General features: G+C 43.8%; 1 protein-coding gene across 2 annotated transcripts in view; it reads left to right on the forward strand.

The window, feature by feature from the left end:
* camk2a (calcium/calmodulin-dependent protein kinase II alpha) overlaps positions 1-17,805 on the forward strand; it is a 73,173-nt gene that overhangs the window by 47,277 nt on the left and 8,091 nt on the right. For both annotated transcript variants that reach the window (XM_060935293.1, XM_060935292.1), the window contains 2 exons: positions 944-1,027; positions 8,221-8,263. In XM_060935293.1, the coding sequence (XP_060791276.1) occupies positions 944-1,027; positions 8,221-8,263 (127 nt within the window). The remainder of the gene's footprint in view (positions 1-943; positions 1,028-8,220; positions 8,264-17,805) is intronic.

Genomic DNA, 17,805 nt, shown 5'->3' on the forward strand with positions numbered 1-17,805 from the left:
GCAATATCCAGTTTAGAAATAAGACGGCTGCTCCACTCATTCACTTTTTTCATACTGTGTATTCCGCCATTACTGCTCAGCTCAGGCAATTACTAAAACCCGGGATGGAACGGGACGTCACCGGTTTTACCAACAACCCTCGGCTCACTCTGAGAGGACTGGTGCAACTGAACTCACTTTCTTTTTAAAAAAATAAAAAATAAAATAAATAAATACTTTCCTTTTCTTATAGTTTTCTTTTCCTTTAATTGTCAGTACTGCACCCTCTTTTAATCCGGGCTTATAGCCAACACTCCTCAACAGATCAGAGGTCTCGTACGAGTCTTCAGTAAAATGTACAGAGCAGAGGAGAGACCACTTCGTAGGCGCCCAATGTGTCCGTGAACTTCTCACAAAACGCGTCCAAATCTTTGCAGTTTGAACATTCTTGGGCCATGAATGCAACGTAAATCCACCTTCTGTCGTGTTGCTGCATCAGCCAGCAACACATCTACGTGGCATGGCGATAAATTAGCTCAAAATGGAGGATCAGAGTTGCAGTCAGCTCTGTGTTTTAGTATAGCGGAAATGGCGATGAGACCGATTGACTTCCTGCGGTGACGTTACGGACGTCAAGGTCATTCACTCAGACCGCTACCTATATAAATCACTTCAATCATAAAAATTACTATATTAGATTTATTGTTAACGCTTAAAACTATTCCTGTGCCGTTCTTGAGGTCTCGAGGCATTTATAAACGAAAGTGAGGCCATGGCTCTGCGTATCTGCTTTAACTCTAAATCTAACACCCCTGCGCTGTGCTGTGTCATGTTTTGTGTAAAGTACTGAATCTTGCCGAATATAGACTGACTGATTCAGGAGGATTTAAAACGGTTCCTGTTGTTTGTTAAAGTGAGAAGGTTGAGACAGGAGGTGACACTCTGGCTGTGTTCTCTCCCGCAGCACCGCTCCACTGTGGCCTCCTGCATGCACAGACAGGAAACTGTGGAGTGTCTGAAGAAGTTCAACGCCCGCCGAAAGCTGAAGGTCAGATCACAACCACAACATCTAACTCCACGTCTGATTACAGGAACTGTTCTGAGAACCCGAGTGTGCTTTGGAGAAAAAGCCACTGTACACAATTAATGTCAGGAAAGCTTTAAAAGCCTCGTGACACAACACCATTACTGTCACATCATCCGTGTGAAAAGAGGACGTGTGTTAAAGAGAAAACAACATCAGCGTCAGGAATTTATTCAATTTATCCACCAGAAAACCGTCAACATGTGGAAGGAATTAAAATGAGTTCAGTCAGGACGAGGCCAGGAGTGCCTTACAGATCCACAGTGTTCTTCAGTGTGTGTGTGTGTGTGTGTGTGTGTGTGTGTTCTGAATTGTCTAATAGTTTTTATATCAATGCAGCTGTGGTTGTGGTATAAACTTGCCCACGCCTGCCATTTCTCATCAACACACCGGAACAGAAAGCGTGTGTAAATGAATCAGTTAGAAATGATTTCACAGAAATGTTATCAGGTTGAGAATGTGCCACTTAAAGGAAAAGGCAACTTTTGTACAAAATCACCACAAATAGATAGATAAATATATAAAGTAATCAATCATGGAATTTATAGAGAAAGAACAGACCACATAACAGTATCTTTTAACTTTTAATAATATGGGCTTGCGCTGAGCTCAGCGAAGATGCGTTCCGCCATATTGATCTACTGCGTGACGTCATGCGGCCCACCACTGAAAAGAACTCTTCAGTGCTTCATGGTAATAAGGTAAAAAACCAGTACAATCGCTTCTTCAAAGTTTCACCAAATGGTTTTATTTATGCAACTTAAAGCTCATAATACTGTAGAACTTTGGTTGAGTAAAAACACGGAGCAAAAACATGGCTGAATCCTGAATGACTCCTCTTTGGATTTGTCCTACCAAGCCTACTGCGCATGCGTGAAGCGGCTCGGCTCGGTTTTCCCTTTCGCGCGCTCTCGTTTTCTGTTAGAATTTGGTAAAGAAAAAAAATATATATTATTTACCAGCTTACCGGGTCCATGAACATAAATCTGACAGCTGACAAGGTCGGGATATAAACGAATCGAATACAAGCCACCCGCCGGGACTCCTAATCACAGTGATCTGTCTGTAAACACTGTTTTCATGGGCCCAGTGACGTCACAGATCAGAGGGAGGCGCATTAACGAAAGATTCTGATTGGTTTATAGTTGCCCACAATCTCAAAATGGCTGCCTCCTCCAACTTGGACTCCTCTGTGTCAATTCATGATTTCAAAGTTAAAAATATTTTTTCATGTTCGATATATAATGGAAATAATTAACGGAATTGATTACGTATATGTTTTTCTCCTATTACACACCTGGTTTTGTACAAAAGTTGCCTTTTCCTTTAATACATTAACAACATGAGTGTGAGTGAGTGAGTGAGTGAGTGAGTGAGTGAGTGAGTGAGTATGAGTGAGAGTGTGAGTGAGTGAGTGTGAGTGAGCGTGAGTGAGTGAGCGTGAGTGAGTGAGCGTGAGTGAGTGTGAGTGAGTCAGTGTGAGTGAGTCAGTGTGAGTGAGTCAGAGTGAGTGAGTGAGTGTGAGTGAGTGAATGAATGAATGAATGAGTGTGAGTGAGTCAGTCAGAGTGAGTGAGTGAGTGAGTGTGAATGAGTGTGTGTGAGTGAGTGAGTGTGAGTGAGTCAGTGTAGTGAGTGAGAGTGAGTGAGTTAGTGTGAGTGAGTGTGAGTGAGTCAGTGTGAGTGTGAGTGAGTGAGTGAGTGTGAATGAGTGTGAGTGAGTGAGTGAGTGTGAATGAGTGTGAGTGAGTGAGTGAGTGTGAGTCAGTGTGAGTGAGTGTGAGTGAGTCAGTGTGAGTGAGTGTGAGTGAGTGAGTGAGAGTGAGTGAGTGAGTGAGTGAGTGAGTGAGTGAGTGAGTGTGAATGAGTGTGAATGAGTGAGTGAGTGAGTCAGTGTGAGTGAGTGAGTGTGTGTGAGTGTGAGTGAGTGAGAGTGAGTGAGTGAGTGAGAGTGAGTGAGTGTGAGTGAGTCAGTGTGAATGTGTGAGTCTGTGAGTGTGAGTGAGTGTGAGTGAGTGAGTGAGTGAGTGAGTGAGTGAGTGTGAATGAGTGAGTGAGTGAGTCAGTGAGAGTGAGTGAGTGAGAGTGAGTGTGAGTGAGTGAGTGAGAGTGAGTGTGAGTGAGTGAGTCTGAGTGAGTCAGTGTGAATGAGTGTGAGTGAGTGAGAGTGAGAGTGAGTGAGTGAGTGTGAGTGTGAGTGAGTCAGTGTGAATGTGTGAGTCTGTGAGTGAGAGTGAGTGTGAGTGAGTGAGTGTGAATGAGTGAGTGAGTCAGTGAGAGTGAGTGTGAGTGAATGAGTGAGTGAATGAGTGAGTGAGTGAGTGAGTGTGTGAGTGAGTGAGTGAGTCTGAGTGAGTCAGTGTGAATGAGTGTGAGTGAGTGAGTGAGTGAGTGAGTGAGTGAGTGAGAGTGAGTGAGAGTGAGTGAGTGTGAATGAGAGTGAGTGAGTGTGAGTGAGTCAGTGTGAGTGAGTGAGTGAGTCAGTGTGAGTGAGTGTGAGTGAGTGTGAATGAGTGAGTGAGTGAGTGTGAATGAGTGTGAGTGAGTGAGTGTGAATGAGTGTGAGTGAGTGAGTGAGTGAGTGTGAGTGAGTGAGTGAGTGTGAGTGAGTCAGTGTGAGTGTGTGAGAGTGAGTGAGAGTGAGTGTGTGTGAGAGTGTGTGAGAGTGAGTGAGTGTGAGTGAGTGAGAGTGAATGTGAGTGAGTGTGAATGAGAGTGAGTGAGTGAGTGAGTGAGTGAGTGAGTGAGTGAGTGAGTGTGAGTGAGAGTGTGAGTGAGTCAGTGTGAATGAGTGAGTGTGAGTGTGTGAGTGTGAGTGAGTGTGAGTGAGTGAGTGAGAGTGAGTGAGAGTGAGTGAGTGTGAGTGAGTGTGAGTGAGAGTGAGTGAGTGTGAGTGAGTGAGTGAGTGAGAGTGAATGTGAGTGAGTGAGTGAGTGAATGAGTGTGAATGAGTGTGAATGAGTGAGTGAGTGAGTCAGTGAGAGTGAGTGAGAGTGAGTGTGAGTGAGTGTGAGTGAGTGAGTGAGTGAGTGAGTGAGAGTGTGAGTGAGTCAGTGTGTGAGTGTGTGAGTGAGAGTGAGTGTGAGTGAGAGTGAGTGTGAATGAGTGTGAATGAATGAGTGTGAGAGAGTGTGAGTGAGTGAGTGAGTGAGTGAGAGTGAATGTGAGTGAGTGAGTGTGAATGTGAGTGAGTGAGTGAGTGAGTCAGTGAGAGTGAGTGAGTGTGAGTGAGTGAGAGTGTGAGTGAGTCAGTGTGAATGAGTGAGTGAGAGTGAGTGTGAGTGAGTGAGAGTGTGAGTGAGTGTGAGTGAGAGTGAGTGTGAATGAGTGAGAGTGAGTGTGTGAGTGAGTGTGAGTGAGTGAGTGAGTGAGTGAGTGAGTGTGAGTGAGTCAGTGTGAATGTGTGAGTGTGTGAGTGAGAGTGAGTGAGTGAGTGTGAGTGAGTGTGAGTGAGTGAGAGTGAGTGAATGAGTGAGTGTGAGTGAGTGTGAGTGAGTGTGAGTGAGTGAGAGTGAGTGAGTGTGAGTGAGTCAGTGTGAATGAGTGTGAGTGAGAGTGAGTGAGAGTGAGAGTGAGTGAGAGTGAGTGAGTGTGAGTGAGTGTGAGTGAGTCAGTGTGAATGAGTGTGAGTGAGTGAGTGAGTGAGTGTGAGTGAGTGAGAGTGAGTGTGAGTGTGAGTGAGTCAGTGTGAGTGTGAGTGAGTGAGTGAGTCAGTGAGTGTGAGTGAGTGAGTGTGAGTGAGTGAGTGTGAGTGAGAGTGAGTGAGAGTGAGTGTGAGTGAGTGTGAGTGAGTGTGAGTGAGTCAGTGTGAATGAGTGTGAGTGAGTGAGAGTGTGTGAGTGTGAGTGAGTGTGAGTGAGTGAGTGAGTCAGTGTGAGTGTGTGAGTGTGTGAGTGTGAGAGTGAGTGTGTGAGTGAGAGTGAGAGTGTGAGAGTGAGTGAGTGAGTGAGTGAGTGAGTGAGTGTGAATGAGTGAGTGAGAGTGAGAGTGTGAGTGAGTGAGTGTGAGTGAGTGAGTGTGAGTGAGCGTGAGTGAGTGAGAGTGAGTCAGTGTGAGTGAGTCAGTGTGAGTGAGTCAGAGTGAGTGAGTGAGTGAGTGTGAGTGAGTGAGTGAGTGAGTGAGTGAGTGAATGAATGAATGAATGAATGAGTGTGAGTGAGTGAGTGTGAGTGAGTCAGTGTGAGTGAGTGAGTGAGTGAGTGAGTGAGTGAGAGTGAGTGAGTGAGTGAGTCAGTCAGTCAGTCAGAGTGAGTGAGTGAGTGAGTGAGTGAGTGAGTGAGTGTGTGAGTGTGAGTGAGTTAGTGTGAGTGAGTGAGTGTGAATGAGTGTGTGTGAGTGAGTGAGTGTGAGTGAGTCAGTGTAGTGAGTGAGAGTGAGTGAGTGAGTTAGTGTGAGTGAGTGTGAGTGAGTCAGTGTGAGTGTGAGTGAGTGTGAGTGAGTGTGAGTGAGTGAGTGAGTGTGAATGAGTGTGAGTGAGTGAGTGAGTGTGAGTCAGTGTGAGTGAGTGAGAGTGAGTGAGTGTGAGTGAGTGTGAGTGAGTGAGTGTGAGTGAGTGAGTGTGAGTGAGAGTGAGTGAGTGAGTGTGAATGAGTGTGAATGAGTGAGTGAGTGAGTCAGTGTGAGTGAGTGTGTGTGAGTGAGTGTGAGTGAGTGAGTGAGTGAGTGAGTGAGTGAGAGTGAGTGAGTGTGAGTGAGTCAGTGTGAATGTGTGAGTCTGTGAGTGTGAGTGAGTGTGAGTGAGTGAGTGAGTGAGTGAGTGTGAATGAGTGAGTGAGTGAGTCAGTGAGAGTGAGTGAGTGAGTGAGAGTGAGTGTGAGTGAGTGAGTGAGTCAGTGAGAGTGAGTGAGAGTGAGTGTGAGTGAGTGAGTCTGAGTGAGTCAGTGTGAATGAGTGTGAGTGAGTGAGTGTGAGTGAGTGTGAGTGAGTGTGAGTGAGTCAGTGTGAGTGAGTCAGTGTGAATGTGTGAGTCTGTGAGTGAGAGTGAGTGTGAGTGAGTGAGTGAGTGTGAATGAGTGAGTGAGTCAGTGAGAGTGAGTGAGTGTGAGTGAGTGAGTGAGTCTGAGTGAGTCAGTGTGAATGAGTGTGAGTGAGTGAGTGAGTGAGAGAGTGAGTGAGAGTGAGTGAGTGTGAGTGAGTGTGAATGAGTGTGAGTGAGTGTGAGTGAGTCAGTGTGAGTGAGTGAGTGAGTGAGTGAGTGAGTGAGTGAGTGAGTGAGTGTGATTGAGTCAGTGTGAGTGAGTGTGAGTGAGTGTGAATGAGTGAGTGAGTGTGAGTGAGTGAGTGTGAATGAGTGTGAGTGAGTGAGTGAGTGTGAATGAGTGTGAGTGAGTGAGTGAGTGTGAGTGAGTCAGTGTGAGTGTGTGAGAGTGAGTGAGAGTGAGTGTGAGTGAGTGAGTGTGAGAGTGAGTGAGTGTGAGAGGGAGTGAGTGTGAGTGAGTGAGTGTGAGTGAGTGAGAGTGAATGTGAGTGAGTGTGAATGAGTGAGTGAGTGAGTGAGTGTGAGTGAGTGAGAGTGTGAGTGAGTCAGTGTGAATGAGTGAGTGTGAGTGTGTGAGTGTGAGTGAGTGTGAGTGAGTGTGAGTGAGTGAGAGTGAGTGAGTGAGAGTGAGTGTGAGTGAGAGTGAGTGAGAGTGAATGTGAGTGAGTGAGTGAATGAGTGTGAATGAGTGTGAATGAGTGAGTGAGTGAGTCAGTGAGAGTGAGTGAGTGTGAGTGAGTGAGTGAGTGAGTGAGTGTGAGTGAGTGAGAGTGTGAGTGAGTCAGTGTGTGAGTGTGTGAGTGAGAGTGAGTGTGAGTGAGAGTGAGTGTGAATGAGTGTGAATGAGTGTGAATGAGTGAGTGTGAGTGAGTGAGTGAGTGAGTGAGTGAGTGAGAGTGAATGTGAGTGAGTGAGTGTGAATGTGAGTGAGTGAGTGTGAATGAGTGTGAATGAGTGAGTCAGTGAGAGTGAGTGAGAGTGAGTGAGTGTGAGTGAGTGAGAGTGTGAGTGAGTCAGTGTGAATGAGTGAGTGAGAGTGAGTGAGAGTGAGAGTGAGTGTGAGTGAGTGAGTGTGTGAGTGAGTGTGAGTGAGTGAGTGAGTGAGTGAGTGAGTGAGTGAGTGAATGTGTGAGTGAGAGTGAGTGAGAGTGAGTGAGTGTGAGTGAGTGAGAGTGAGTGAATGAGTGAGTGTGTGAGTGAGTGTGAGTGAGTGAGAGTGAGTGAGTGTGAGTGAGTCAGTGTGAATGAGTGTGAGTGAGAGTGAGTGAGAGTGAGTGAGAGTGAGTGAGTGTGAGTGAGTCAGTGTGAATGAGTGTGAGTGAGTGAGTGAGTGAGTGAGTGAGTGAGTGTGAGTGTGAGTGAGTGAGAGTGAGTGTGAGTGAGTCAGTGTGAGTGTGAGTGAGTGAGTCAGTGTGAGTGAGTGTGAGTGAGTGAGTGAGTGTGAGTGAGTGAGTGTGAGTGAGAGTGAGAGTGAGTGTGTGTGAGTGAGTGTGAGTGAGTGTGAGTGAGTCAGTGTGAATGAGTGTGAGTGAGTGAGAGTGTGTGAGTGTGAGTGAGTGAGTGAGTGAGTGAGTGAGTGAGTGAGTGAGTCAGTGTGAGTGTGTGAGTGTGAGAGTGAGTGTGTGAGTGAGAGTGAGAGTGTGTGAGTGAGAGTGAGTGAGTGAGTGAGTGTGAGTGAGTGAGTGTGAATGAGTGAGTGAGTGAGTGAGTGAGTGAGAGTGAGTGAGTGTGAGTGAGTCAGTGTGAATGAGTGTGAGTGAGTGAGAGTGAGTGTGTGAGTGAGAGTGAGTGAGTGAGTGTGTGAGTGTGAGAGTGAGAGTGAGTGAGTGTGTGAGTGAGAGTGAGTGTGAGTGAGAGTGAGTGTGTGAGTGAGAGTGAGTGTGTGAGTGAGAGTGTGAGTGAGAGTGTGAGTGAGTCAGTGTGAATGAGTGAGAATGAGAGTGTGTGAGTGAGTGAGTGTGAGTGAGTGAGAGTGAGTGTGAGAGTGAGAGTGAGTGTGTGAGTGAGAGTGAGTGTGAGAGTGTGTGAGTGAGAGTGAGTGTGAGAGTGAGTGTGAGTGTGTGAGTGAGTGATGGAGAAACTGAACCCATGGATTGGTTGATCTACCAGTTGATGCTCACTTGACCGTTTTGATGGTAATTTCCTTCTTCTCTTTAACTGTTGTGTGTTTTGTGTGTAGGGTGCGATTCTCACCACCATGCTTGCCACCAGGAACTTCTCAGGTATGTATCAGTCAAACTGTTTCTATCATCACTGACAGCGACATTCTGATACAACAAACTGACAAAAATCGACTTTTTTAAGACACATTTTTATTTCATCACTTGAACCTGGTGAACATAAACCTGATCCCGGTTCACACAGAACTGATACAAAAGTTTAACTATAAATTTAGAAATATAAAACACACTGGTGTGTGACGCCACTTTGAGACATTTTCCTCTTTAACTGTTTCAGGATTAACAAAACGGAACTAAAAGTACCAGTGAGTGTGTATAATTGCTTATTATTCAGATCCTCAGTGACAGCAGTGTGAAGCTGTAGCTTTAGTTAAAGTCATTAGTGCCACATTTCCCCCGACGCTCGGCGTAACACACTGGACTTCACACTGCAGTCTCACACACCGTTTTATTAAAACACTCGTCTCAGAAGCACTAACTTTTACTTCTCAGATGTACAGTATATTTCATCTTGGAGGAAAAGCAGTTCAGTGCTGTCGCGTTCTGTTCCTCAAATTATTTATGATTCTTTTTTAAGTCAGAAACACTTTTAATGACAGGAATCATTTTAAACTGATTCATCAATAATTAATTAATCACTTGAACCTGGTGAACGTAAACCTGATCCCGGTTCACACAACAATTATCACAACTACAGTGAGTGAGAAAGTGAAAACAACATCTGAAATTTTATACCACATATATACACAGTGGCATCCACAATTATTGGCACCCCTTGTACAGATTAGTAAAAAGCGTTTGAAAAAAATCCACCTTTTGATGAAGTCGCTTCATTTCACACTGAACAAATGAGAAAAGACCAACCTTTATTTGAAATAAATTTATTCTGAGAAAAATACAGTGGTGCTTGAAAGTTTGTGAACCCTTTAGAATTTTCTATATTTCTGCATAAATATGACCTAAAACATCATCAGATTTTCACACAAGTCCTAAAAGTAGATAAAGAGAACCCAGTTAAACAAATGAGACAAAAATATTATACTTGGTCATTTATTTATTGAGGAAAATGATCCAATATGACATATCTGTGAGTGGCAAAAGTATGTGAACCTCTAGGATTAGCAGTTAATTTGAAGGTGAAATTAGAGTCAGGTGTTTTCAATCAATGGGATGACAATCAGGTGTGAGTGGGCACCCTGTTTTATTTAAAGAACAGGGATCTATCAAAGTCTGATCTTCACAACACATGTTTGTGGAAGTGTATCATGGCACGAACAAAGGAGGTTTCTGAGGACCTCAGAAAAAGTGTTGTTGATGTTCATCAGGCTGGAAAAGGTTATAAAACCATCGCTAAAGAGTTTGGACTCCACCAATCCACAGTCAGACAGATTGTGTCTGTGTCACAAAGGACCCCAGGGTAACTTCTAAGCAACTGAAGGCCCCTCTCACACTGGCTAACATTAATGTTCATGAGTCCACTATCAGGAGAACACTGAACAACAACATCAATAATAATAATAATAATAATAATAATAATAGGCGGCACGGTGGTGTAGTGGTTAGCGCTGTCGCCTCACAGCAAGAAGGTCCTGGGTTCGAGCCCCGTGGCCGGCGAGGGCCTTTCTGTGCGGAGTTTGCATGTTCTCCCCGTGTCCGCGTGGGTTTCCTCCGGGTGCTCCGGTTTCCCCCACAGTCCAAAGACATGCAGGTTAGGTTAACTGGTGACTCTAAATTGAGCGTAGGTGTGAATGTGAGTGTGAATGGTTGTCTGTGTCTATGTGTCAGCCCTGTGATGACCTGGCGACTTGTCCAGGGTGAACCCCGCCTTTCACCCGTAGTCAGCTGGGATAGGATCCAGCTCGCCTGCGACCCTGTAGAAGGATAAAGCGGCTAGAGATAATGAGATAATGAGATGAGATAATAATAATAAATTTTATTTGGCAGCACCTTTCACAGCACTCAAGGACACTTTACAGATAAAAAACATAACACAATAAAAATAATAAAAACAACAGACAATTAAAAAGAAAACAATGAAATTACAAGAAATATGCAGATTTAAACAGATGAGTTTTGAGTCTTGATTTAAACTGGGATAAAGAAACAATGTTATGGATGTCTGGTGGAAGAGAGTTCCAGAGTTGGGGAGCAGAGCGGCTGAAAGCTTTGCTCCCTATGGTACTGAGGCGGGCGGATGGCATAGAGAGGTGAAGGGAGGAGGAAGACCGGAGGGAATGAGAGGGGGTGGTAATACAGAGGAGATCAGCGAGATGGGGGGGGGGGCGAGGTTGTGGATAGCTTTGAATGTATAAAGAAGGATTTTGAACGTGATATGAAATTTGACTGGGAGCCAGTGGAGCTGCTGGAGGACGGGGGTGATGTGGTGAAAGGAGGGGGTTTGGGTAATGATACGGGCTGCAGAGTTTTGTACCAGTTGTAGCTTATGGAGGGATTTGTGGGAGACACCGAAGAGGAGTGAATTACAGTAATCAATACGCGAGGTGACAAGGGTGTGAACTAGAATGGCAGTGGTGTGAGGGGTGAGAGAGGGGCAGAGATGATTAATGTTGCGTAGATGGAAATATGCAGACCGAGTGATGTTATTAATGTGGGAGTGGAAAGAAAGAGAGCTATCGAGGATGACACCCAGACTCTTAACCTGTGGGGAGGGGGACACTGTGGAACTGTCTATGGTGAGGGAAAAACTGTCAACTTTGGATAGGGAGGATTTAGTACCGATAATAAGAAGTTCAGTTTTATCACTGTTTAATTTGAGGAAGTTTGCGGTAAACCAGGATTTGATTTCAGAAAGGCAATAGGTGAGGGAGGAGGGAGGGAGAATGGAGTTCGGTTTACTGGAAAGATAGAGCTGGGTGTCATCTGCGAAGCAGTGAAAGTAGATACCATATTTGCGGAAAATATTGCCAAGGGGGAGGAGGTATATGATGAAAAGGAGGGGCCCCAGAACAGAGCCCTGAGGCACACCTGAAGTAACGGGGGAGGGCTGTGAAGTAAAGGACTTGAGCTGAATGAACTGAGTGTAGCCAGTGAGGTAAGAGTGGAACCAGAGAAGGGGAGTGTGAGAGATGCCAATGGAAGAAAGTCTACTAAGGAGGATGGGGTGAGAAATGGTGTCGAAGGTTGCACTCAGATCAAGGAGGATGAGGATGGAAATCAAACCAGAATCAGATGCCATGAGGAGGTAATCTGTGATCTTTATCAAGGCTGTCTCTGCTGTGGCGGGGACGGAAACTGGACTGGAATTGTTCATATAGGCTGTTTTGGGTAAGATGGGTGTGGAGCTGAGAAGCAACAGTTTTCTTTAAAATTTTGGAGATAAAAGGAAGGTGAGAAATGGGGTGAAGGTTATTGAAGTTATTAGGATCTAAACCAGACTTCTTCAGGATGGGGCTGACGGCTGCAGATTTGAAGAGAGTGGGAACAATTTCAGAGGAGAGTGAGGAGTGGATAATAGCTGATATGAGGAGGAGCAGAGAGGGGAGGCAGGATCTGACCAAAACTGTAGGGAGGGGATCCAGTTGACATGTAGAAGGCTTGGACTTGGTGATGAGCTCGGATATTACTGAGGGACGAGGAAGTTCAAAGGTGGAAAATGAATGACAAGGCAGAAAAAATTCAGAAGAGGGGAGGGGTGAGGTTGTGAAGCCAAGATGCTGGTGGATTTGTGCATGGCAGGGTTGCAAGGAGAAAGCCACTGCTCTCCAAAAAGAACATTGCTGCTCATCTGCAGTTTGCTAAAGATCACATGGACAAACCAGAAAGCTATTGGAAAAATGTTTTGTGGATGGATGAGACCAAAATAGAACTTTTTGGTTTAAATGAGAAGCGTTATGTTTGGAGAAAGGAAAACACTGCATTCCAGCATAAGAACCTTATCCCATCTGTGAAACATGGTGGTGGTAGTATCATGGTTTGGGTCTGTTTTGCTGCATCTGGGCCAGGACGGCTTGCCATCATTGATGGAACAATGAATTCTGAATTATACCAGTGAATTCTAAAGGAAAATGTCAGGACATCTGTCCATGAACTGAGTCTCAAGAGAAGGTGGGTCATGCAGCAAGACAACGACCCTAAGCACACAAGTCATTCTACCAAAGAATGGTTAAAGAAGAATAAAGTGAATGTTTTGGAATGGCCAAGTCAAAGTCCTGACCTTAATCCAATGGAAATGTTGTGGAAGGACCTGAAGCGAGCAGTTCATGTGAGGAAACCCACCAACATCCCAGAGTTGAAGCTGTTCTGTACGGAGGAACGGGCTAAAATTCCTCCAAGCCGGTGTGCAGGACTGATCAACAGTTACCGCAAACGTTTAGTTGCAGTTATTGCTGCACAAGGGGGTCACACCAGATACTGAAAGCAAAGGGTCACATACTTTTGCCACTCACAGATATGTAATATTGGATCATTTTCCTCAATAAATAAATGACCAAGTATAATATTTTTGTCTCATTTGTTTAACTGGGTTCTCTTTATCTACTTTTAGGACTTGTGTGAAAATCTGATGATGTTTTAGGCCATATTTATGCAGAAATATAGAAAATTCTAAAGGGTTCACAAACTTTCAAACACCACTGTATATCCCTCATCAAACAATAATTATTTTCAACACACACACACACACACACACACACACACACACACACACACACACATATATACATGGGTCCGTCTCAGAAACTGGTCTCTCATTTGGGACATTATGATCAAGAAATAAATTTTCTAATTTTACTATTTTTTTTTGCATTTACCGAACACTCAATGTTTCTTTTGTCATGTTTAATAAGAATAAAGATAGTATCTTGCTTTATCTGGCCTCCACTGTGGAAAATTTTTTTTGATTACAATTCAAATGCTTTTGTAAAAGTGATTTACATATAAAATAACTACATCATGAAGAATTAAAGCTCCTCCTTCACAGATGAGTGAAAATATTGAATAAGTTTCCTCTTTTTGATTGCTCGGGTTAAAAATGCCAAGTTATGATGGCTGAATTGATTATTCACTTAAATATGAATAATATGATACAGTTTGGGTGTTTGATATGGCGAAATAGGACACAATGGAAAAATCAAGAACACACCGGAAAGATGAGAATAACGGCGGTGGTAAAAGAACAGCGACTGTACCGGCTGAAGGTCGCGCGGGTCTCTGCTGCGGCGCGCGAGCAACGCGACATCACTACCGCACCGGACGGAGCGCGAGGCGGGGGCGGGGCAAAATGACTGGCCGTAGATTCTATCAAAAGTTCGAGCTAAATTGACCATGATTGCAAAATATTGGGCAAAAATACACAAACACTACGAAATATGAAAGTAAGATGAAAAAGAAACATTCTATTGCCTTATACTGCAAAACTAAAACAAAATAAAACTGTCAAAACTCACCTTTTCAGCGATAACGTCCGAACAGATCACCCGCTTAATAGAAAGACCGCAAATGGAAGCGCGATCAGCTTCTAACTGTTGGAGTGGAAAATTCCATTCTACACATGCAAATTGTTAGTGTGTCCTTCCCCGCACACACATAACACGCTACGGTAAAAAATAGACCACAACTCATTTTATAGCTCAGAAATTCATACAAGACCAGCTACCATCGTAACATATTCTGTAAGAAACATATTCTATACCTAACTTTCAGCTTTCGCTTTAAAAAAACAAAATCGCAGATTTATAACTGCATTTTTATGACGTAGTGATTTTAAGTTACTACTTTTGGTGAGGTCGTGACCTTGACCCTGAGGCTTTCCGTTTAGATCAAAACACATGATCGTATTGGTTTTGGGTTTGCGGAAAATGGAGTTATGACGGTGATCAAATATTTTGCATGATGTTTTATTACGGTTATGATTATTCTGTGAGCGCACCAATCCTTAGGTGTATAAAGTTACAACTTAAAATACAATTAGTGATAACTGTAGACTTTTCAGTGGACTGCAACCTTTTTAAGGGAATGCGATGTAGTCAACCATTTATCATGTCCCAGATCAAGCTGCCATTTTCCACAAATTTGCAGAATTTTTGCCAAATTCTGAATAGAGTATTCACATCAAAGATTTAGTTTTATCTATATTTTATCTGTATTGACTGTGAGGATATTTAGTGGGGTACCCCCACAGTACCCAGTTTCTGAGACAGACCCATATACATACATACATACATACATATGGTACACACACACACACACACACACACACACACACACACACACACACACATTATATATGAGAGAGAGAGAGAGAGAGTATACACTATGTGTTGTAATACACTGTCTGGCCAAAAAATAGTCACTACTTGGATTTAAATAAGCAAATACGTAAGAGCATTTGATTGGATAATTACTGCAGTGATTAATGAGTTTCAGCTGCAACAATAATTTTAACTCTAACTGATGCAGTGAGTAACTTCTCATTTCTTAAAGGTCATAGGCAAGGGTCAGAGGTGAAATGTAGAATATCAACTTTATTGTCTAGAAGAACGACCCAAAAAGTGAATTCAATTTTCTTGGTGTCTAATTTGCACCTTAAATTGAATAAAACGGTTAAAATATACCTTTTTGCCCAATTTCCAAAGGTTTGTTTACATCTTACTTATGCGCACTTTCACCACCAGGGGCCCGTCATCGTGACGTCATTCAAGCCAAACAGACCGGGAGCAGCTCTGTGTTTACTTGCGAACCGAGCACACGTGTACGGACTTTGGTCGTGAGAGGTTGTGTAAAATGTCTGAAAGCGAGAGCGATTTTGAAGTAGGAACTCTCCAAATTGAATATCGAGAGGTGAAACCATATATGTATGAACCTATGGCCGTTGCGAAGCAATCGGTGAATGTGGCTCACTGGTTTGACCGTGCGGCCTCGGAATCGGACAGCGACTCGGCCGACTCTGATCACGGTGACCCCGGACCTCAACAAGACTCGCGCCCAAACGATTTATCCTGGTAGTTATGATAAATTCCTACTTTCGTCGTAATACTAAATAAGAGCCCTTTTGAAGAATAATTAAACCGCCTCCCTAGTGGATATAGGGAACGATTACTGGACAGTGTGCCGGTAGGCCACATTAGCCTGCCATCCGCAGCATTATACTATTTATAGCCGACTCTAAGTGAGGAAATATCCCTTTGTCTCATTTCCACAATGATTGTACAGGATCCCTCAGGATTCTTGACTTGTCAGTTGAAAGCAAAAATAAAAATGTTTCCCTCCAATCTTCTCCTTTTTGCTTGAGCATTGCTGCTCCGTTTCTTCTTTGACTGCTTGATTTTCACGCGCACAATCCACTCTCTCCGCCTCTTCTCCTCTTCCGGAAAAAGCCAATCCACGCTCTCCGCCTCTTCTCCTCTTCCGGAAAAAGCCAATCCACTCTCTCTGCCTCTTCTCCTCTCTCAGAAAAAGGTAAAAGCTTCTTCCTGAACCGGTCCCGTTGTTACAGTTCACTGCACAACAATAAGGCATGGGGGTTTTTCTTTGGAAATTCCTGAACGCACGTCTGCACTCAAGCCAAACGGCAATGTAAGTAAACGGAAGCGGACTCAACTCAAGTGGTTTGTTTGTCTTAAATGACGTCACGCACCGAGTGGTCACGAAAATCGCAGAACAGAAATTTGCCACGATCTGCGCTAACTTAATTTAATTATTACTTATTAACAATACTTCTCAGGACCAGAAGAAAATTACAGAGGGTTTTTTAACATATAAAGTTTGCATAAATGTGAAATGTGCATAAAATTAAAACCGTTGCCTATGACCTTTAAACAAACATGTCTGAAGGTGAATCCCGCAGTCAAGGAAAAGATGTTCCTGTGTTTCAGAAGGTCAAATTGTTGTCCTGCATCAAGCAAAAAAAACCACTATTCACGTAGTGGTTTTAACGGTCCTGACCAACCCGGGCTATGTACTGTCTCGCCTGGTCATGATGACTCGGTGCTCGCCATTGGAGTTTTATTTTTCTCTATTTAGCTGTACTTTGTCAGCTCATTTGTATGATTGAATTGTTTCCTTGGCTGTTTGCTGACTGATGTTACTTCAACAGAATATTACACTAAGTGTTTTATTCTGTCACTTGTTCAGTTGGCACTAGAACTTTCTTGTCTAGAAGTTCAGCATGTCGTGTACCTCACATCTGCACTTGTATGTTGCTCTGGATAAGAGTGTCTGCTAAATGACATGTACTGTAATGTAACTAAGGAGATTTGAGCTGAAATGACTGGAATTGGGTTTAGAACTGACCAACACATGATTAAAACCTGGGAGGATTGAGATGAACCGTCAACTTCATAGAAGAAATGTGGCTGGAAAAAAATCTTGAGAGACAGTAGAGCTCACGGCTGTGTTTAATCATGAAATGAAGATCATTTCCATGATGTGTGATGTATGAAGTATGATGTGTTGTTATTTAATAAATAGATAAGTGTAATAGTTGGTATGTTGCTGTGTAAGAGGAATAAAACACTTGGGGACGTGCATTTAGAGGAAAATAATCAACTCCAGGGTGCAACAGTGACTCAGCGTCATCACACCACCACCTGTGTGCTGATCAGTGTGTGTGTGTGTGTGTGTGTGTGTGAAGCTGTAGATGTGTGTGTGGTTATAACTGCTTGATGAATCCACACACGACTGACTGCTGACTGCCTTCATATCACAACCAGCTGCTTCATAACTTTTGTGTCAGATTTTGAACCTTAAGCTGCAGATTTTCTAATTATGTCTGTGTGCAGGAGTGAGATCTTATATAACACAACACACTCAGCCGTAAATTATTCCATAAAGAGAGAGGGAGAGAGACGGGTTACAGGTTAACTCTCTTTTGCTTTTCCTTTTAAAACAAAAGTTATTTAAATATAGACGACGTGGGCGATGGAAGAGCATTGAAATTTTTTCTCTCCTGGATAAAGTCAGCATGGTGCTGAGATCTGTCAGAAGATCATTCTCTAATGTGTTATACTCAAAAGTCAAAGTGAATAAAGTGAATTTAAAATTAATAAAATTCAATATAACTAACTGCGGGTGGCATGGTGGTGTAGTGGTTAGCGCTGTCGCCTCACAGCAAGAAGGTCCGGGTTCGAGCCCCGGGGCCGGCGAGGGCCTTTCTGTGTGGAGTTTGCATGTTCTCCCCGTGTCCGCGTGGGTTTCCTCCGGGTGCTCCGGTTTCCCCCACAGTCCAAAGACATGCAGGTTAGGTTAACTGGTGACTCTAAATTGAGCGTAGGTGTGAATGTGAGTGTGAATGGTTGTCTGTGTCTATGTGTCAGCCCTGTGATGACCTGGCGACTTGTCCAGGGTGAACCCCGCCTTTCGCCCGTAGTCAGCTGGGATAGGCTCCAGCTCGCCTGCGACCCTGTAGAACAGGATAAAGCGGCTACACATAATGAGATGAGATGAGATTGCTAACTGCTAATGGGTGGGGTCATAAAGCAACAGGGCATAAAGTTTCGCACATAATACTGATTTTAAGTCTAAAACTTGGCCTCATGTTCGCTAGGAAAATCGGGTCGCTCACCAAAACAGGTCCGATTTCTATTGCTAAACATTTGGCATTAATGCTAGCTGAGCTAACCGTACAG

This window comes from Neoarius graeffei, chromosome 12, assembly GCF_027579695.1.
Source record: "Neoarius graeffei isolate fNeoGra1 chromosome 12, fNeoGra1.pri, whole genome shotgun sequence".
NCBI classification, from domain to species: Eukaryota; Metazoa; Chordata; class Actinopteri; order Siluriformes; family Ariidae; genus Neoarius; species Neoarius graeffei.